Source organism: Ambystoma mexicanum, chromosome 12, assembly GCF_040938575.1.
Source record: "Ambystoma mexicanum isolate Mex_15411 chromosome 12, UKY_AmexF1_1, whole genome shotgun sequence".
In the NCBI taxonomy this organism is placed as follows: Eukaryota; Metazoa; Chordata; class Amphibia; order Caudata; family Ambystomatidae; genus Ambystoma; species Ambystoma mexicanum.
In genome coordinates this window covers 651,803,857-651,826,920 of record NC_090936.1, presented here as the reverse complement: position 1 = coordinate 651,826,920, position 23,064 = coordinate 651,803,857, and the positions used below count along the sequence as shown (strand labels likewise).

At 44.9% G+C, this 23,064-nt stretch overlaps 1 protein-coding gene across 1 annotated transcript in view; it reads left to right on the top strand.

Moving 5' to 3' along the window:
* SYPL1 (synaptophysin like 1) overlaps nt 1-23,064 on the top strand; it is a 432,272-nt gene that overhangs the window by 62,563 nt on the left and 346,645 nt on the right. The window contains exon 3 of the mRNA XM_069629128.1: nt 15,043-15,155. Coding sequence (XP_069485229.1) covers nt 15,043-15,155 — 113 coding nt within the window. The remainder of the gene's footprint in view (nt 1-15,042; nt 15,156-23,064) is intronic.

The following is a 23,064-nucleotide window of genomic DNA, read 5'->3' as shown; positions in this document are numbered from 1 at the left end:
TGTCTCTATAAAAGTCACACATATGTCTATACTAACAATTACCACACTGGTTGAAGTATGGGTCTGTGCTCACAAGAATCTCCGGCATGTGTCATTTGTTATTGATAGGCAACGATATACTGTGGTAGGGGTCTAATATTAGTTGGGGATCTGCTAGGTGGGCATCATGGCGTGGTCAGTGGTCTGGCACATGAAGAGAATACCTTGCAGGGACACAGGGTCAGAATGGCAGTAAGTTTCCACTGGCGAGGGTGCGTGGGCAAGGACACGTTTGTGGAGATGAATGAGCGATGTGCTTAGTTCAGGCTGGTTCACATGCAGGACAGTGATCTCAGAGGAAGATTGATGCGTTCCATTTATTAGCTGTTGTAAATACCTCCAGAGTTTTCCAGTCAGAGTGGGAAAGAGGTTGGGGGCCATGTGCTCTGCGCGCTGTACTATCGCAGTGAGGCCTGGTCATCAAGATGAAGTCGAAAGGGGGTACAAAAATGAATGCCCCGTGTCCTGCTCAGTGGTCCCATCTACGCGAATGTCAACCAAAGTTAACATCACATAAGGGCAAGGGGCGAACCCACTACTGGAGGCCTTGGTCCGAGTTTCTACTGAGAAGTAAAGAATGAAAGGGGCCTGATGGCCCCTCGCTCCCACACGCTTGCCTGCACGCCCACCGGCCCATCCATCCACCCCCCCTCCCCTATCAAAGGCATTTTGCACCCGTGGATGAGGGTATCCAGTCATAATGTCGAATACAATAATGTCGAAAGTCAAAATGTCAAACATTTAGTCGAAAATAAAAATGTCGAATTACAAAAATGTCGAATTTTTTTTCGAATTAATGTTTAAATAATGAATTAATTATAGTTTATAAAACATAATTTTTTTAAATGGTTAAAGGTATATCCATGGTGGGTGGGGGGATGGGGAGGAGGGGGGGTTGGGGTAGGGGTTTGGGATGGTTTTTTTTAAATAATTAATTATTTAATTAATGTTTTATTAAATACTTTTTTTAAAAAAATTAAAGGTATATCCATGGGGGGTGTTGGGGGGGATGGGGAGGAGTGGAGTGGAGGGTTGGGGTAGGGTTTTGGGATGGGGGGTGTTGGGGGTGGGCCCCCCCCCCAATAAAAAACGTTAGTATGTGTGACATTTTACATAGTTATTTTAACATTGGTTTTTCGATTTTTTTTTCGACATTTTATTTTCGAAATAATGACTTTTTCTATTATATGTATGTGTTTTCGACATTTTTGAATTCGACATTTTTTTTCGACATTTTTGTAATTCGACATTATTTTTTCGATATTATGACTATAAACCGTGGATGAGCGCTGCCATGGTGTGCTGTCAGGGGCGATAACGGCCAAGGTGCCAAACACCATGTACACTTCAAAAGGTATCCCACGCCAAAGGGGCAATCGCTCACATGGCCTCCTCAGACCCCGTGTCTCCAGGCAGGCCTCCCCTGACGCTGGCCGCCCCCCTGCAAACCACATAATACCACGACATACACACGTCATTCATTCACAAACACACCCCTGTTTCTAATACTTTATAAACCACTTGATATGTCTCATGAGAACATCTTTGTGCTTTGCAAGTCAACTCCTGAAAGTTCTACCTGAGAAGCACTGAGATCTATGCTAATCTGCTCATCGTCGTGCCATCTGTGACCTGTGGCCATCTACCTGTTCTCCTGCAACATACTGCTCCGCCTGCTGAATCCAACTGTTTGTTGGTCAAGGTAAGGCCATGTATCCTAGTCATATTTCGGTCATTTTTAAATTTCGATCTATTTGCGATTAGAGTACCCAATAGTGGTATGTTCATTTGGCTCATTGCTATTGACTTGAGTTTCAATTTTTATGCTATCAATAGATCTATTTATTTTCATCTGTGTCAATTGTCATCGAATTGCATCCTTCGGGGGTCCAGTCTATAATGTAAGCATGTTTCCTTCTCGTGCAAGACAACATCCAAGGGACGAGTCACATGTTCAGAGTTTAGTCACATCATTTACAAATTTCTGCAACTTGTGCAAACACTATGCCGCACATGATGAACTGGTATAGTTCCGGGGAGTAAAACAAACTTTGCATTGAACATTGTATGGTTCATTTACTTTTGTATCAAATCTTTATTCATCAAGATTGTTTAATAATGTCGATATTTACTTTTCAGAATTTTCAACAATGCCTGCCTGTTCGATTAGCGGTTGCCTTTCGAAGACCCATGCTAAATCTGAAGGCAGTACAATGCATGTATTTCCGAAAACTGTTTATCGAATAAGAGAATGGGTCGGACATTGCGGATATCCACTGCATGAGCTTCAAAGTAGAGTCCAACAAGTCTTTGAGGGCAAGAGGGGTGATCGATACCGCATCTGCAGCCGGCACTTTCCCTCGAACATGTACGCCACATCTTGGGGAACAAAGAAGAATAAACGGCGAACGATACGAAAATTGCTCGCAAACGCTATTCCCACTCTATTCGTCCACATTCCGCCACTGGTGAGTCAAGTGTCCGTTTTTAGCTTTAGGCCTTGCGGTAGTGTGTAGGTAGCCAAATGGATTCATTGATATTTTAGGTGTTGTTTCCAATTTGTAATACTTTCGACATTGATATGAGTGTATAGCTTCTTGAATAATGACATTTGTCAATATATTATTTTTAGATTTCATAACCCACAAACGAAATCTATATATGGGCACAGGGAACTGTGCTATATTGCGCATTTTCAAATGCATTACTCAAGTATTCTGTCTCCTTACATGGCAATTTTAAATATTGGCATTTCATTATCAAACAATAATTTACCTTTACAACTGCTTGACTATTCCTTGAATCTGAAGCAAGAACATTCTACTTCTGTGACGTGCTCGCAGTTATCAACCACTTCTAGCGCGTATCGGGTAATCTTACTTGGCTATTCCGCTACAGACTTGTTTTATGCATGTCAAGTAATAGTTTTTATGTATCGTGTGATTAGTTTACCAATTGTTTGGTTAGTGCTTTCCAATTGATATACACCTTGGTTGTCGTCCCCTGGTGTTTGTGTTCAGTTATAAATAGTGTTATCCATACTAATGCAAGTAGTCTTTCAGGGAGATGCTAAAGCGTCCGCCACATTGACAACAGCCCTAGATGTTCTTCAGCAGCACGAGGTATGGACACTGACAGCTCCATCGACCGTTATCATCACGACTTGAACACTTGTCGTGTCTTCTAATCCATGTTTCATTCGTGGTTAGCCATTGATATGTACCTGTGCGGTCGACCCCAAGTGTGCGTTATGTTTTCAATATTGTAATCCTTACTAATGCAAATACTATGTTTCAGGCATTTGTTGAAGCGTCAACCCCCGCACTTGATGCAGAGCCTGACATTCAAGTAATTCCAGGGGAAGTAGAAGCGGGACCATGCGGATACGAATCGGCGCAACAGCTTTCGGAAGTGCGCACTACATTTACAACATCCCTAGATCTTCTTCAGCAGCACGAGGTATGGATACTGACAGCTCCATCGAGCGTGATCATATAACGTGATTCCATTTGCTATACTTTCTTCCCTATTAACGCAAGTACTGTGTTTCAGGGAGACGATGGAGCTTCCACTACATTCACAACATCCCATTTAGATGATGCAGATGTAAAGAAATCTGAGAAATGAGTCGATTAAATCGGATCATATTTAAATATTCTTTGATTATTTTAGACAAAGCATCATTTGTGGTCATCTCTTTATATGTACCTGTGACGTCGACCCCAAGTGTGTGTATGTTTACAATATTGAAAACCATACTAACGCAAGTACTGTGTTTCAGGAAGTTGCTGATGCATCCTCTCCAATACAATCATTCATGGCAGTCCATGCAGAGCCAGAGGTATGGATACTGACAGTTCCATCGAACTAGGTCATCAGAGCTCGAATACTTGTTGTTTGATTGTTCTACACAATGTTTAAATCGTGTTTAGCTATTGAGATGTACCTGTGTGTTGTTTTATGCTAACAATATTGTGATACATAGTAATGAAAGTACTGTGTTTCAGGGAGTCGATGGAGCCTCAATCCGTGCTGTCTATGCGGATACAGAAAATATAGTCGTTGCAGCGCAACAGGAAGGGAAGAGATGCGGAAACGAATCGGAGCTACAGCGTGCAGATGTTGAAGGTCGAGTCAAAAAAGTTGCAAAGAAAAGAAACAAAAATAAGGTTAGTTACAATCAGTTCATAACCTTAGAACATTTTTTGTGCTGGGGACTATTTTTTTTTTTCCCAGTCAATTGTACTTTACTTTATCTTGTGTTTGAACTGAACATCCCTTTTCCAATCTGTCCTCTAGTTACCCGTGGGTGTACGAATTGTACATACACAGACAGTGAAGCGAATGAGAGATGTTGCTTGCCAGACCATTTACACTATGGAGGAACTATTAATTCAGACGCTGCGTGTTGAGACTAGAGATGCTCATGTCCAATAGCCAGAACATGAAATGAATGTGTCCGGAGAATCCAGTAAAGTTGTGATGGACCATTGCTACAGTGCCACTGCAACACCACAAGAAGATGATACTGAATGTATTGAAGATAGCTCTGAAGTAGTCGCAGATCAATTCACACAATCTACACCCGCCAAAAAATTGCCACCAAAAAAGCTGTCGACATTGTTGTGTTCTCCCATCAATGTTGAAGTAACAGATGTTGAAATGACAGAGAATGAACCAGCAGCAGCATTCACCGACGCATCAGAACCTGACATCGGCGATATTTCTTTCAATGCTGCTGATATGTCCTCAACGATGCAGTCCGAAACAAGTGTGATGCCGGATGACAGTCTAATGAAAGAGGGCAAATACATAGTATTCGACCGTTGTTTGATGGATATTATAAGTATGCTGAAATGTGGGCATTCCGTCAGAGGGAAAGTATGTCGGAAGCCATTGATTCATGTGACTCGTCAAAAACAAGGCAGTAACGTCACAATAGATGCCGCCTGTAGATTAAATCATACATTCTCATGGTCTGCACAACCGATGCTGGGGAAACTGCCAGCAGGCAATCTACTGTGTGCAGCTGCATCACTTTTTAGTGGCTCCAGATTTAGAAAGTTAAAGTCTTTCTTTCAGTTTGTGGGACTCCATTTCATTTCTAAAACGCAGTACTACAGATACCAACGTGATTATCTATTTCGGGCCATTAGTGATGCTTGGAAAATTGAACAATTGTCTCTAGCAAGTACATTCGAAGGCAAACTATTCAGGCTAACTGGCGATGGACAGTGCGTCAGCCCTGGATTTTCTGCCAAGTACTGCACCTACCACTTTCAGGACATGGATAGTAAGAAATTTGTGAGTTTGGTGGTCTTGCAGGTGTCCCAATGTAAATCCTCAGTGGAATATCTACAATCGAGGGGAATGCACATCGACCTCATAGCCACGGACAGACACGTTTCAATTGCCAAGACAATGAGAGAGCAGTTCCCACATATTAAACATCAATTTGATGTATGGCATCTTGCTAAATCAATCAATAAGAAAATCTCGGCTGCAGGGAAAAAAAAAGGTTTGGAAAGTATTTCATAGTTGTCCTAGTCTATCACCAACCATCTTTGGTGGAGCTCCAAAACTTGTGAAGGGTCAGTGTAAATCCTACTTGAAAAATGGCGGTCACTGATGCACCACTGTACCAACGTTCACCGCCGGACAGAAAACCTACATTTCCACCAATGTGAACATGGCCCTTTGTCCCTAGAGGAGGCACGGAAGAAGTGGTGGTTGGTTCCATCTTCACCCACACACAAAGCCATTGAAAAGATTGTTTTCGATAAAACTCTATCAAGAGATTTGACGGGGCTGACAGAATTCTGTCACACAGGAGGTTTGGAAGTGTTCCACAATATGTGCCTAAAGTACAGGCCAAAGCGCTTGCATTTCAGCATGCAGGGCATGAAATATAGGACTCTACTTGCGGTCTTGGCCCATAACGAGAATGTGTGCCGTGAACAATCTAGAACTACAGGTAATGTAGGGATGCTCCGCTACACTACGGCCTTTGCAAAAAGAAGTAATCAATGGGTGATCAAACCAGTCTATGAGGAAATGGAGTTTGACTTTGTTAAAGGCCTTATTGTTGCTTTACTTGAGAAGCACAGATATGGAATTTTGAGCGTTTCTGTGCAGAGCACTGATGCATTGCCACCAAACATTGCCACTGTGCCATGTCCACCCAAAGAAGAACTCGTTGAGAAGTACAAATCCCGGTTTAAATCATTATAATCTGATTGTCTTTTTGTAAAAAAAAATGTTATTGTACAGTGTACATACAAAGTATGCAAACCCTAACCCCTACCTTCACCATCGTGGGTGGCGAACAACCTGGGTGTCATCTTTGACTTCTCTATTCACCTCATATCGCTGACCTTGTCAATATGTGTATGTATATATTTTTGTTGGTGGAACTAAGTTTCGCAATCTCATGTAAATGCTGCGCACTGTTAACCGAGGGGAGGCTTGCGTATTGCAAATAATAAAACAAACAATAAATCTCACTTTCAACTCAACTCCTGGGTACTTTATACTTTCCCTGACCTTCCACCAAAAAGTTAATATCCCCATAGTTAAGGTTCTGTAGGGCTGCAAAGCTCGCGGACAACGAGGACAAAATTGGGGGCCTTAGAACGCGCCAAGCGAGCCGTTGCAGATCGGAGAGAAGCTAGTTCGCATTTGCACATTGAGGCCCAGTGCATAGATGGATTCGAAAATTCAAGTTCTCACAGATGGTTTTACTACGGGATGTTGCAAAGTAAGAATGTATGCTCATTTCGAGTGAAGGTCAGCGGCTTTGATTTTCAGCTCGCGGCCTGAAGAGGCCCACAACTCGCACTGGCAGTATAAGGTTCTATTGTTTTTTGACCTTGAGAGACAGGGACCATGCCGAAAGGACTTCATTTGAAGGAGGTGGGCAATAACGTAAGAGACGATAAGGCAGAAAATTCGGAAACTAGACCGAGTTTCATGTTAGTTCAGTATACGAAAAAAATCGTTATCACGAGCAGTGGGATTTACGGACTGCATTACGCAGAGACACAATGGAAATTGCAAATATAATGTAAGTAACTCTTTAGACGCTATTATACCGGAATGAAGAATTAATTAATGAATGGATGAATGAATGAAGAGCAAGTAAAACGTTTGTCGGATCGTCTTTGTACCGGGCACATGGACATGCAGGTCCACATTCCACACGCATGTAGACAAACAGTTGTTTCTCATTGTGTGTTAACCTCGATTTATTTAGGTAGTTTTCGCATTGATTTTAGAGCCGAACATTCTCCATTGCACTATCCTTGCAAGCAAATAGTTTCTGATCGGCCGTAATAAATAAAATGAATAATAGTAATAAAGATCGGCTGGCAAGACTATTTATAATTTTTATGTTTTCAAAACAGGTATATCCTACCCTACTGCTACTACCACCAGTTTCAGACCCCGGCAGATGGTTTTTTCAACCGCCGGGTGCAGCTTCTCGTAAACGACTGCACCACTTTGACGATCTTATGGGACGATCGCCAAGGGCCCATATGCCCTTACACGGTACTAGCGGCTAGAAGCAACATATCGACCTTTACGCTGGCCAAGTGCCTAGTTGATGGAACAGCCTTGCAGTTCACCGTGCGACCAAAGTGCTTCTTTTAATGAAAACCAACACCCTGTGTACCATAAAGGAACAGCGCATGACTCACGATAAACTTTTCCGGATTTGCGGATCGAGAGAAAAGAAAAAAAAATCACATTCCGATTTAATATGCCAATTGATGAATATTTTATAAACATTTAATGTCAAATAAATGTACTTTACCAAATGTACCGTGTTGCTGTTTGATTTTAAAGTACAGTTTCATATTCCGAATTGTGGCGCGCTGTGTTGAGTTGATCTGTGTTGGTTTCCGGGTTCTGTGTGAAGTCGCGTAGAAGACGACTGGGCGTGTTTGCCTACGCAGCACAGTAACGTCACGGAGAGAGGCGGGGAATATGAATGTTTTGATAATGTCACGCTCAGGGGTGGGGGATATGATTTAGTGCCGCAAAAGCAGGTCAGCCAGGGCGATGGGGCAAGTGATAGGATTATCACAAAATGGCTGCGGCCTGGTGCCTGTTTTCGTGTGCGTTTAATGGACGAAAACTCGGGTATGGTCCATAGGACATTTTTCTAAAATCGTGTGACTTAGGCTTAAAAACACATGGCCGACCCGTAGGGACAATAAAACATTTTGACCGAACCATTCCTTTAAGCCTGCTTTTATAATGTGGTTCCGCCTCCACATAGGTGATGGATAGGAAATATTTTCCATCTTTGTAGTGTGCGTTGCCCTAGTTTTGGATTGGACCATGTTGCTGGGGGTCATAGCATCTGTGAGGGCTCTTGCCTGAGATTATATCGAGACCTGCTACCATCTTGGATTTTAAAATGGCCCACTTTTCTCCCTCCCTCCCCCTTGTGGCTGTGCTGAAGCAGTTTACTGCTTTACTGAGTTAATCTGCTTCTCCAGTGCATGAAACGGGAGTAAAAAAAAACATTACTGCATCATGGAAGACGTTCTGCATTGAAAACCATATGTTGCGCAAGGTTTGATATTTTGTACTTAACACAGCGCTAGATAGTTTAGGGGAACAATGGGCGTGTGTGAGGAACTGAGCCCTGTGCACTGAGGTTCTCCCAAGAGCAAGGCAGTGGTTTGCTGAAGCAGTCCTGGAGCCTTGAGGAACACAATGCTGGCCCACAGCTTGGATAAAGGTCTGGGGGAAGAAAGCAGGACAATGAACAACCACGCTGACTTAGAGAAACGGCAACAACCCAGAACACTGCCAGAATGGGCATCTGGACACAACTACCTGAGGGGGCCCGATGTAGTTGCTATCGTACTCCCCTTCAAGGAGCTCAAGCGGGAGAGCCTGCTAGATGAAGGGCAGTCTTTGGAAGGGCTAGAGCCCAATACAACAACCTCCATGGAAGCAAACTATAGTACAAAAGGCCCTTGAAACCACACTAAAAGGTGTTCTGAGGCAACAGAGGAGTAAGAGGAAACATATTTGGGCATATTGAACCAAGAGGGAATCAAAGAATAAAGTAGAAAACCCTGCAGTGGACCATTACTAGTAAAGGCCAATGATGAGAACCAGACTCTTTTGGTCTGTTTTTGTTGTCCACTCATTTGATTAAAAAGCAGCCAAAACTTTGCTAGTGGGTTCCATCTCACCGACATGCTGCGTAGTGTAATACTGTACCAGTTCCACAGTAATCGTCGGTTCTGTGATTTCTCCGGCCACACTGCTGAAGGGAAAAAAGTATCAAAATCAATGTCTGAAACCTCATATTTACTCGGCACAGCTGCAGAATGGAACATTGAATAATTAGTCTCTACTGGCTTCTGCGCTCTTTTTAGTTTGGATTTCTTAAATTGGCCGGTACCCATTCCTATACTAGGTCTTGTATTTGGGATTTGGGCCCCCCCTTAGACAACATGGGGGTCATAGCCTAACTTGAGGACTCTGTAAGGATGATGTGGGGATTCCCTGTTTACCTCTTGCAAGGCCTGCACCCACTACCTCGGTGTAGCACCCGGGCCCTATGACCATCCCACTGTCACTCCTCTGGGTCAGGGAGGAGACCTTGTCACAAAGGTTTAAAAAAAGACACCGCTTTCACCATTTTAGGACTTAGGACAAGGCTTGTTCCTCACAGGAGGAGCAGTCTTCGATTTAAAGAGTCTGCATACTCCCATCTTTCTTCAGAGGATGATTCCTCACATCCCATATCTCTGGTGGAGTGTCCCGTCCCCCTCAAAGGCCCTTTCTAGTGTGATTTTATTATTTATTTATCTTTTAAATTTCTTTTTTGTAAATGTTTTTTATACTAGCTATACAGTGGTCTTTTTTTTGGACTTTCAGTCTGTTGTCAAAGATGGTCCAAGAACACACCAATTCTCAAATACAGTTCAAGGGTTTTTATAGGGCTTTCTTAGGGCCGTCCTTCTGTATCTCATCTCGAGACGTGCGTTACCTCTTTGACCAAGGTGTCCCTCAACCCCTGGATGGTCACTAGAGATCGGTAATCCCTACTTGCTAAAATCTGTCTACTCTAAGAATGAATGCCTAATGGTAGAGTACCTATCTATCCAAGTCTCTCTGACGGGACGATCTAGGTGATCCTTGCTGTAAAGTTCCCAAGATGACTTTGGTATCGATGTTGTGCTGATAACATTTCAGACACTCAGGCCCCACATGATTTTACCCTTACACACCTGCTTATTCCTCTGCCTGTCTGTCACTCTCCCATAGCCCCTCCTACTCTACTTCTTCCTACTGTACTGACCAACTTGTTTCTCTCTACCTTACACTTCCTCTTCTGTACCTTAGTGTTCCCCATATCTACTGTCTCCCTCTGATCTTACTCCCTACTACTCCCGCCCCTCTTTCCAACACTACTACTCCCCTTTCCACACTACTATTCTCTCCTCTACCAATCAATACCTCACAGAGGTAGACTTTAAGATTTGACTAGAAGGGGCTAAAACCAGCTTCTGTGTGTCAGCATTATCCAGTAGGCAGAAATTATCACTGGGTAACCAGGAGCGAGTATGCAGCGCATCACCAGTCAAACTTCCACATGACACGTTAGCTTTTTGGCCATTATGTGTGATCCATTATGTTTAAAAGTGTACCAGATGGGTTCTAATTCTTCTTATTAACATTCTCAAATACTAAAAGTTAATGCCACATACGCCTGATTACACAGCACCAGATGGCCTGGGGAGCCAAAAGTAGCTCCTGGAAGCTACTGGTTTCAAGCTCACCAGGCTCTTCTAGCCTAGAAGCAGGAGCTAAATAACTCTGAACAATTGCGAACCCTGCCTCACCTTGCACACTTCAACAGTTCTCCTTCATGCTCCTATGATCTGTCCTTCCTCAGCCTGATCTCTTGGTGGTCCTGCTCCTCCATGACATCACCCTTCCTATTTCCTGTCCTCCCTTTTATCCTCCCCTTTCCGCTTCCATTGGCTAACTTCCTCTGTTGGTTCCCATGGCCAAACATTCACTGCCCCTTTGCCTGGTTAGGTGTTCAATTGTGCAAACATTCAAAAGGGGTCTTCAACCTGGCTCATTTTCCATCGGTGGGACTGCCGGTCTCCAGCAATGGCAGCTGGGAACAGTTCATGTGAGGGTCCCCTGGTGGTTTATGTATGGCGGCTTGGTGAGGGTGCTGCTCTGCAGTATTCCTACAGGTGATTGTAAAGTCCTTTGTTTATCTGAGACCCGACGGTTCTTCACGCCCTGGCTCTCACTGGGATTGTGCCGGTGCAAGTCGTTGTCCCCAGGTGAGTGGTTTTGTCTGGAGCCCTCTGTGTTCAGACTCGCTGTGAGGCTCTCACTGAGGCTGGTCATGTAACAGTTTGCATTGTCCAGGCTGCTGCATGGCTTGCTCTTCCTCTTGTTCCCTCGGCTTGTTCTCTCCTTGTGTGCTGGCCGGCTGTTCCAGTACAACTGCTGCAGGCATAGATTCTACAAGTCAAAAAGAGAGGCACTGGCCAGAATGGGGTTGTGTAAGCATGGGGTGATAGTGGTACTGTTGTTTTTCAACCAGGCACAGGAGGAAGGGGCAGGAACTGGGGCTCGCCCTACTCCCACAAGTCGCATCTGGGGAAGGACTGTCTCTGGTGTGGCCCTCATTCCCAGGTGGTGAGGGGGGTCCCTATCTCCACCTGACCAACATCTCTGGCACTGTCACACTGTACAGTGGCCTTTGGGCTGCAGGAGGTACCTTGGAATTGAGGCCTACTTCTCATGATATGTTTTCTTTACCTGTTAGACCTAGCCTTGGTAAAGCTAAAGCAATTTCACCTCAGCAGGAGCTTCATGATGGCCAGGATTGTGCCAACCTTTTTCCTAGACTTTATGGGAATGATGCCACAGTTGCCATAGACGCAAGTGTCGAGCATTGGTATTGACCCAATCATTTGTATCTACAACCGCTCCGATCCTTACTGTGTGTTAGGCAAGATTGTATGCAGTACCCTTTAGGTGCACAGTCACTACAACAACGCTGACCTCCTGGCAATAGGAACCCACCTTTGGTATAAGTCTGTACTACACAGGTTGTTAGCATGTTGAGCAGCCAGGCTTAGCTCAAGAGGGGTCAATGTAAGCTGTAGGGGAGTTACACAGAGATTCACAGTGACCAGTATTGAAATAAAATCTTACACACAAGGTTTCTTGATTAAACAATTATTAATGTATTTAACAGTCAGTTAGAGTAAGCCTTCTTCAGAAGGGAGCAATATAAAGCAACACACAAATGCACTTCAATAATACACACTCTTAGTTTTCTAAATCAGCAAATACCCTTTTGGGATGGGCCACAGACACCCTCAGGTGACTTCAATAGTTAGGGTGGTGGGGACATTAATATATCACTGTTACAATATTATTGAAGAGTGTCAAAAGAAGAGAGGTTTCAGAATAGACACGTATTCACACAATTATTCTTAAGCAGGTAAGTACTTTCAAAATAACCCCCAATGCAAAGTCAGTTAACCCCTTATTGGAAGGAAGACACAACACGTAAGCAGTGGAGAGAAGAGTCATTCAGGGAGCCAGGCCAGCCAATGTTAAGTTAGCAAAAGTCAAGGTGAACTGAAGCACTTCTTGCAGGTAAGTAGAAAGTCTTGCACAATGTTTTAGAAGGCTTTGTAGAAAAGAAGAAATCAAAGTAGGGCCACAAGCTGATTAGGCTTGTGAGGTAAAGAAGCTGTTAGCAACTCTACAGATGCAACCAAAACAAGTCTCCAACGAGGACAAGTGAGGTTACGCAACAAGAGGTAAATTCTCTCAGACTGTACTGTACCTTTAGGTTGAAGAAAAGTGCAGCAGATGACTTCTGTTCCTGTGCAGCTCTGCAGATCCTGGTGTTCCTGGTCTTCAGTCAATGGGATGATCACCGACCGCAACTGGCAATCTTCAAACAACTGGCACCTTGGTGTTTCAGCTCCTGCGCCTACTGCAAATAGCAACACAGCGGTTCCTGGCTGTCGGGATGGGCTTTCCTTGCATCTGGGGTCCAGCACTCTGTTGAGGTGGCTCAGGCTCGGTCAGTCCTGCTTCCTGGGAGTCTGGAGGATCTTCGTGGAGCTCTTGGCCAGCTTAAAAGCAACGCACACGATCTGGTGGTCCTCTCCCTGGTTATTCGGTTCCAGCAGCGACTGCAGTGGAAATTCGACCAGCTTCGAGAGGATGTACAAGTGGCTTACTTTGGAGTTGATTGGTCCCACCAACTCAAGGGGAGAAGTCGTCCTTGCAGGGCTTCTCTAGTCGAAACGAAATTGGAGTTTCAGCACAGCAGCAGGGCTTCACCGGGCAAATCAACGGTCCAGGAGTCACAGCAGGCGTTCTCTTCAAGTTCTTCTTTGGATTCCTTCGTCCAGTGGTCGACTCTACCTTCCAAGCCAAAAAGCCTTGCTTTTTATTCAGGTTTCTCCCATTCATTCCAGCCTAGCTGTCAGTCACCCAGCAGGGACGCTGTCCTTGGCGGACAGCCAGCCGGCCAATCGCCTATGAGTGCCTTCCTGTCTCCTAGGAGACTAAGCACAGGGAGTTTCAGCACCTCACTCGCTTCCTTCCCCCACCAGACATCCTGGAGCCAGAGGCGGGCTTCACTCAGAATCCTGCCAAAGAGAAATTGAACAAATGGACCAAACCTGGTTTGGTACGCAGAGTAAATCTCAAGAAGGACGAAAAAAGCAGTCTAAGGCCATTTTGACAAAAATGGCATCCTTGGGTGCTTTACTGCAGCTGCGAACGCAGCCCACAGTAAATGCACAGCACAGTAGTTAAAAGTGAACCACTGCCACCAGCCATTCATCGAGGAAAGGGTTTGATAAGCTAGACAAAGGGGATACTAAGTAACCCCTCTGCACCCTATTGTAAGATAGTGTGTCCTGGGTCTAGAAAGTTACAATGTAAGTGAAGTCAATTTCACTTCACTGTTCTTGGAAACAGTAGTTTATCCAAGAGTAGGTATTTAAATCTTGGGAAATCTAAAAGACTTCCCTGTGCCACTGCACTGGAGGTGCTGTGTGACACAATGTAAAAAGATTATGCCTATGGAGCGTGTCCGACTCCACAACCAAAAGAATCAGTGTTCAAAATGACATCGAAATACATGAGAGAGTGGGGTAAAAAGGGTTTCACTCTCTCCAGGTTAAAAATGCAAGTCCTCAAAATCCAGCAAAGTTGCTGCGGGTCTCTAAGGTAGAGAGGAATTGGCACATTACCGAGAATTCTCCCTAACACTGTGCATGTCTTTATTCAGCCACTTCTCAATATGGAAGGGGCTTTTTTCTAATTGTTTGAGATTGTTACCCACAAATGCTAAATAAAGCATACTTTCCCCGTAATGCATGTAGGTCCCTTTCTTTAAGAAGGGGTCCGTTCAGTTGAAATCCCTCCCAAAACACTTTTTTTTTTTTTTTTACTATGTCGGCTGGACAAACAACAGTGTACCAATGAGCTTGGCACACATGCAAGGGTTTTTGTGTGCTCTTTAGTGGGCACCCATTCAAACATAATCTTGACAAGTAGTACTGTTAAGTAGGTTTGCAACATATTTGCACCCTACCAAGTGGGTGGGAATGTCGGTTGGAAGTTGTGGGTCTCTTCCATTTTATGTAGTTATATTATCCTTTTCTTTTTAATCTCATAATTCTAGGTACTTTGTATGGCAACTACCTAAATATTTACCTCATGTTGTTAATACTCTGGCTATTCAGTACAGTGAGAAGGAGAAAAAGGTACAATTATGTAGGGTATTCATTCCCACTGGTTACAGAGTTGAAGGAAAAGGACGGTGCTTGGAAATCTAAATTTACTGGCAATGTGTCACCACTGTTATGTTTTTTACAGTTATACAATTTAGTTTTCACATTCCTTTTTTAAAAAATTCATTTAACTTTGCTATTTTTAATAATCATTAATTTTTATTTTTTCTAATTTTAGATATTCTCAATATTTTCCTTTGCAACGTGTGGAGGTTACAGTGGCAAAACATCATTTAATGTATCCTGTCCATCAACCCGTACTGTTTCAGCATCGTTTGGGTACCCATTTAGGTATTCATTTTTAATGTTATGCTTTACTTTTTGAATTTATTTTGAAAAAATATTTTGCTGAAAAAGGGATTTTCATGCAAGTGTTTTAATCCTGATTCTTCTGCAGGCTGGTTAAGATGTACCAGCTAGAACAGTACAATAACGAACTACTGAAGCATGACAGAATATGAAATGATTGAAGCAGAAAATCAAGCTTGATGGTGTAGACAAGGGATTTGTTTTGCAAGTGTGGTGTAATATGATTTTTGGAAACACGTGTTTTTAGGTATCTGCAGAAGAAGAAAAGGGTATTTACCCAGACTGATCCGCTGAGAGTTTGTACGCCTCAAATGCTCGGTTGATTTTGTTTTAAAAACTTTTGGGATGAGTGGGATGAGGCAGTTGTCTGATATAAAGTCCTAATCGTGTTTTTATTAGTGTTCCAGTGCTGCGTTGCTGTCTGTGCACTTTTGGAAATGTAAATGGACTCAACAGATCAATTGTCTGATTAGTATTAATATTCTGCACAATGTTTTTCGTTGGGTTGAAGGTACATTCAAGAACTCGAGATTCAACCTATCGGATAAAGGAAACAAAATCTGAATTAGAAGTCCAGTAGCAGTCATGTTAATATGGCAGTGGTCTTCAAACTGTGGGGTTGACCCCTGGGGGGAGCAAAAGGATGTCTGGGGGAGGAAGAGGGTCTTTAAGAAAGGATTACTCTGACTGCTTTTAGTAGCATATATAGTAGCATATATAAGCAGTTCTAGCTTTGTGGGGTCCAAAAACAAACGTTTAGTAACATTTGAGGGGGGGGGGCAATATAACAAAAATTGAATATCACTGCAATTTGGACATGCAGAGGCCTGCTTTATAACTCTGCAAGTTCTTTGTCAAGCTATGAGACCTACTGCTTTCTTTCTGATAATGTCTTTTTAGATGTGCTAAACCAAGATGCATCTTCTTTCTAGTTTTCTTCATATGGTTACTGTTAAATCTAGCTCTTTAAACTACTGTACTCGACAGTGATTTTTACATATTGGAATTCTCTTTTGTTCGTCCGAATCCTTTATTTCACTGACATATTTCCCCACCACTTTGGCCCTAATTCATCTCAGATACATGCTGGAGACGGGCCATAAACCCACATAGATGCACTGAGCAGTGGGGAGAGGGCAACATAGACATTGGCCCTCATTACGACCCTGGCGGAGAACCATGGTGCAATTAGCACCATGGTCCATGGCGCTAAGCTGCCAACTCCGCCATGGGGGTTGGCGGACTTACCGCCCCATTCCGACCTTGGCGGGGCGGTAAGTCCCCAATCCCCATTTACCCTTCCCCATTCCCATTTTTGCCCCATAGGGTATAATGGGAGTGGGGAAGGCGTTAATTACGCCACCGTAAATTACGGTGGCGTAATTAACAACAAGTCCCGTAGCGCCATGGATTTTTCCGCCTGCAAAAAGCAGGCGTAAAAATCACCATGGCGCTACGGGAACTCGTACTCAGGCGGAAAGGGGCGCCATGGTTTACGCCGGCGTAAACCCCTTTCCGCCAGGGTCGTAATGAGGGCCATTGTTTCAAGCACATGGGATTTCAGGACCCAGTCATTCTTTCTAATGTTTTTGTACCAAAGGATGAGCGCCTGCCTGGTGCACACATGTTTAATTGAGGGGCTTACCTGAATTGCACCGACTTCCCGAATCAACTCGGTTAATCCCACGGTGAGCTGGTCCCCATGTTTGAAACTGCTACACAAACCTTAGTTTTTTACTTTCTATATTTTTGTCACTACTTAGAATACTGTATTGTTTGATCCAGATCAAATGATTATTGTTGGTGGACCCAACTCCTGCACTCTTCTATGATGTAAGCATGGGGCTCCAGTGAATTCCCTCAGTATGTGTTATTTATGTCCTTATTCTTTATTGTTCGTATTTACTCTGTTTTTTTTTCCTCCGTTACGTGCAAATGGGCACTCTTTTTTTTCCAGCAGCCTTGAAGAGCATCTAGGTGCAAAATACCTGTCTGCTGTTTTTCTGTAATTGTTTCCTGTTGTTCTGCTGTAGCTATACTTGTAATATTGTAGAGTGTGTACATTTGACAGAATTGAAACACATAAAAAATAATGCTGAATGATCATAAATAAGTTGATCACCACTCAACATCTAGTCCACTGGTAAAATTAGATAAATTCTTCTCTTAAAGACCAATTATAAGCACAGATTTTTCTCATACTTTTTTTTTTTACATTGAGCAGTGTTTTTTAAATTCTGTAGTAATTGCAAAATGTAATCGTTTTTAGAGCGGGAACTTAAACTGCATTGGTTGTCAAGTGCTTTTATTGTTGGTCCGATATATCTAATCCAGTGCAGTGCCGTTGTGCAGGCTGCGGCAGGTCCCCTCAGCCACCTAGCAACGAGGCTAATTACTGCCTCATGCATACATAAGATTCGACTTGCATGTTTTCTAGGTCTGTTTATGTACTACTTTTGAACAGCTAAACAAAAGCAGAAAAATAAAATAAAGGCAATTCAAAACCGCATTGTAGGCTGTGAGATTCGAAACTACCTCCCTTAGCTGCTCACTTTTCACAAGCGAGAATGCAGACCAATTATCAATCAACACCAGGTCTGTGAATTGTCATATGTCACCATGCGTTTGGCTTTGCAAAATCTTGCACATGGGCAGTGAACAGCATTTTCATCCAGTGGCACTATGGTGAGAGGTGTTAGAAGTTTCTCCCTAGGTCTAACACCATGGGAAGAAAAATAAATTCACAAGTGTTACTCAGAGAGACTCTTCATATCTGGGCAAGAGGTGCATCACTTGTTAGCTGATATTCCAATTGCCATTATCAATGACGAGTACTTCACTTTTCATCTCCAAGTGTGGTTTCCATGGAGCACTGAGATGTATACCTTTGGCTGTGCGCTGCTTTGTCGGCAGTTTTTTTTTCTTTTTCTACTGGCTCAGTAACCTGAAGCACAACACCATGTAATGTTTCCCCTAATAATGTTACTAGATCTTGCCACAGAAACCTTAGACTAAAACAAATCCCGGTTAACGTGGAAAAGGTCTGTATGTATAAACAGTACATTGCAAGTCCATTGCCCAAACCCAAGCATAAGAATGCAAACGCCCAGTTCATTCGATTCTCCTCCATTTGGGAAACCTTGCAGAGGTACAAAAGTCCAGCAACAAGTGGTCAACAGAAAAATACCAGGACATGAGGAAGGGGAACAACTAAAGGAAAGACAACATTGGTGAAAGATCAAGAGATGGTTAGTCCTTGAGTCACTGGACCCTGGGAGCAAACATATACACAGATCTCTCATAGCCCAGTGTTACATGTGCGTGTTCTTAAATGACTGTCAAATGTTTTCATTTTTTTCTGGTGGCTTTGCAATGAGCAAAAGGAATCTTCTCATGACAAGCAAAATCCAATTATTATTCAACCAGTTCACCTCTTTTGGATTTCCCAGAGATTTGTGGTTGTAGGATTGACCCCTGGACTGCCCTTAGAAAAATGTCTTTAGCACCCAAAGGCTGTTGTGTCTGCAGGCTGACCTGCGCATTGAAGAACTTGAGTCTTACAGTGGAGTGGGCATTGTCGGACCAAGAGTCTTGTTCACCGTTGGATATCAATTCAAAAAGTGTGTGAGTGTGCGCACACTCAAAATATGAGGGAATCAGTCGTTGCTTTCGCATAACCCCAATTTATCCTCTGTCTTCATCCCTAGCTTAGACACTTTTCAAACAGGGACCTGCAGACCCTGATCAGTACTTTTTGCTGCAATAGGCAGAGATGTGATCTATTTTTTTTATCACATTTTATTGATTTTCTTCATAACAAATACAAATAAATAATTCACTCCGGGGAGTCCACCAAACTTAACATTCAAACAACCCTTGGGTCCAAGGTTCAGCAGCACACAGTAATGGCAGTGTTACATATCCACGACTTTGAGGCAGTTTGCATAAAGTTTACAGCAGTTTAATGAGCGTTCTCCCACTTTCCCCATACCTTATTGGCTTTCTCCGGGCAACCTCTGGCCGTATATACTCTTCGTTCCATTGCTATGCATGAGTCCACGTCATTAAGCCATTGTGCATCCTCTGGAGTTATGTTGGACCCCCCACAGTTTGGCAATGTTCCGTTTTAATCAGTGCTGTAGAGGTTGAAAAGAGCAATTCATCATAGCGTGGCATTGATCCCTCGTCCTCCACACCCAAAAGCATTAGTTTAGGATCTCTAGGCACAGTACAACCCAGGACCCGCGCTAGTGTATCACAGCATTGTTGCCAATATCGTTTTATGTCCCGGGAGGATAGCTCAGCGGCAGCGTGCGCGTCTTGGAAGCAGGACGACACGAAGCAACAACAGGTTCGATCCCCGGGTCCGCGCTTAAAAACCTCTGGGTGTTTAAGCGCATTATAAATACGCAACTAAGAGAAAAAAAAAAAACAATTACGCAACTAAGAACAAACAATCCCTGTAACAGCGCCTCGATGCCTGCGGGCTGTGTGAGCGCTTTATAAATGTTAAAATAAATAAATAAATAAATAAATAAATGCGAGAGCAGTCCCATAGTATGTGGAAGAAGGTGCCCTCTTCCTGGTGACAGCGTAGACAGTTAGGGTCTGTGATTCTGCCCATCGATAGAGTGCTACCCTCTGGTAGTATATTCTATGTAGTATTTTGAGCTGTATGAGGCATAGTCTGGATGATATGGCTGTTTCTCTTGGGTACATCAGTATTGTTATCCAGTCTTCCGGTAGGATCGCTCCCACATCCCTTTCCCACTTGGACTTCAAACTCACTAGTTCAGGTGTAGCGAAGGAGGTAATGGCATTGTACATCACAGAAGTGATTTTGACATCTTTCTGGTCTAAAACTAGGTTTCTCTCTATGGGGTTGCAATCTGCCATGTTACTCAGATCGGGGAGGTGACGCTTTAGTGCATGGTTTAACAGAGTATGATGGTATCGTTCTGTATCGGGGAGGCTGAATTTGGCAACAGGTCCTCGAAGGGTACAAATCTCCCTTCCATAATCACATCACCCACTTTTGTTATCCCTGCTGCTATCCAGCTTTGCCATTTCGGGAGCTTATCCAATTCAGATAGGTTTTTGTTTGTCCATAGTGGTTGTGCTGGGGTGATTTTCCGTCCCAATTAATGTATTTGTGTGTTTCTGCCCATATCGACGTCAGGTGGGACACCATAGTTCTGGGTGTGGTAGTGTTAGTTTTCTGGTATAGAGACTCCAGTTGGGTTGTCTTCACTCTCCTTGCGGTATCGGGTCTGATGTGAGGTAGCGCTGCATCACCATGCAGCATGTCATTTATTACTGCCATTTGGCTTGCCCAGTAATATGTCTGCAGGCGTGGTAGTCCAATGCCCCCTTCCCAAATGGACCGCTGCATGGTATGAAGCGCTAGCCTCGGGTGTCTGTTGCTCCACAGGAGTTTCCTAAGGATCCTGTGAAATTCACGTGTGGGGACATGTAGATGGGAATTTTCAAGGATATACAGGAATCGTGGCAAGGTGATCATCTTGAATAACGCTGCTCTCCCTAGTAGGGTTAATGGTAGGGCAACCCAATGTTTAACCTCTTCTGTAAATCCGTCTATAATTCGGTGTAGATTTCTGACTACATATTCATTCAAGTCTATCGTGATTTGCACCCCCAGGTAACGAAAGTGGCTTCTTTCAACACGAAAAGGGCAGTTCTCCAGCATGGGGTCTGGCATGGATTCACATGCTCATGAATATTCCCCGTCGTCAGGCCGGGAATCCTCGGTAAAGAAAAAATCAGTATCAGTTTCGTTTCTGATCTCTTTCTTAGTAGTAACCAATCACTGATCTCTGGGTCATACTGCCCCCAGCCCTTTCCCTAAGCCCCCCCCCCCTGGCAGCCATCTTCAGATTTTTACCGCATGCTCAAGTGTTGGGAGTCCTCGTGTTTAGCTCTCGAGCTTTTTGCTGCGTTTTCGCGCTTTTCAAAGAGATTTTCTCATTTTTCGGTCAAATAGAGCCTCAAGCTCCACCGTGTCTACATCCGATCAACGGGGACCCGTTTCGGATTTTTCTACGCCCCTCAAGGGGGAAGTTTTCGTCGAGTTACGCTTCTTGGAGGAGTCCAGAAGTTTCTGTGGCCTTCCCCCGGACATGGCCCAGGAGAAAGGAAGCTCGACGCCCGGAAAGCTGTTCAGGGTTTGCCCTGGATGCCAGCTGCAGAATGTGTTCAAAGAGGACGAACATTCGAAGTGCCTCTACTGCCTTCATGAGGACAAAACGCACGTGGAGAAGGACTGTGCGTTTTGCGGGGACATGTCAGAACGGACCATCAAGGATCGACATCTTCGTCTCTCCAACTGGCTGGAAGGAAAAAGCCTGTCAGGTGAGAAGAAGAAGAAGAAGTCTGAGCGGTCTTCTAAGTCCTGTGAGGGCACCCCGGCAACGGGGGCCCAACAGAAGGCAAAGCACTGTGAGTCCGCGGGCACCGGGAGCGCCGAACGGTCGGGCTCCTCGGCTGCCAGGCAGGGCGCATCCTCTCCAGCACCATCAACCACAAGCCAACGCTCTGGCTCAGTGAAGAGGAAAGCTGAGAACCCGGCGAAGCTTCTGGAGAGTCCTAGGTCTCGAAGGATCCAGCCAAGGGGGACCGAGGCGGTGACCCCCCGACCCCCTCCCAAGGTGAAGGCCACAGGCCCGCAGAAGGTGGTGAAGGCCTTGATTCACCCGGCTAAGGCCTCTATCGAGGAAGTCGCAGTGGCCCTGGCGCAACCTGGGGAGGCTACTCCAGTGGAGGCGACCTCGGGGCCCAGAGTTTCCCTGCCACCGCGGAGGGAATCCTCTTTCAGGCCCATCGAGAAGACCCCCGTGAAGACCCCGGCGGAAAAAGAGGGGGGGCAGTGGCCATTGTGGACACGGACACAGCCTCCGAGGAGGAACTGGTTGAAGTCTTGGAGGGCCTCGACGAGGGCGTCGAAGAGGCCCGGTCCCACGGGAGGGATCCCGACGAAGAGGACGACGAGAGCGGCGGCACGAGCAAGGTTCCTAGTCCACCGTCGCTTCCGGAGCCGCAGGACAACTTGGCGGCCATTTTGTTGGCAATACAATCCTTATGTTCGGAGATAAGGACGAGATTGCCCCTACCACCGACGGAGGAGCCGGAACCAGGCCCGTCGGGAAGTCCCCCAAACAAGAGAAGACGGACCCATCCAACCCTGCCTTTTCAGCCCTCGCGGCCTGCTCAGCCTTTGCCCACGTCCCCCGTACCTGGGTATGACACAGGAATGGACACGGCCACGACGGGTACGGATAACGATGGCGGTGACGACGGGACGGAGCTTCCATCGCCTCCAGCCCGGGCCTCCCCGCCCGACGAGATTGGGTCTTTCCACACTATGATCGCCAGGGCATCTGAGCTTTTTCAGCTCTGCCCCCAAGAGAAGGAGGAAGGTTTCCTTTACCAACGGCGTGAGGCCAAGAGGAAGACAGTCCTCGCCGTGCCTCTGTTGGATGACATCTGGGACGAGGGTCTCACCCTTCTCAAGAACTAGTCTACGACGCCTGCCAAGAGGGATCGGTACGAGAAGTAGTACCGTGTCCCCGACGCGGCCCCTTTGTGCCTTAGGGCGCAACCGACCCCTGACTCGGTCGTCTCAGCGGCGGCCAAGAAGAAAGCGGGAGGGGCATCGGCCTCTAACGTCAACTTCCCCGCCGGACAGCGAAGGAAAGAAGCTGGATGCAATGGGACGAGTTATCTCGTTGGCGGCAACAACGATTAAGGCGGCCAGCACCCTCGCGATCGTGGCCCGCTACGACTGGGAGTTATGGTACAAGATCGCCCCCCTGTTGGACTTCCTAATGGACGACAAGAGGGCTGAGGCCCTGGAGATCTTGCAGGAAGGTGAGGT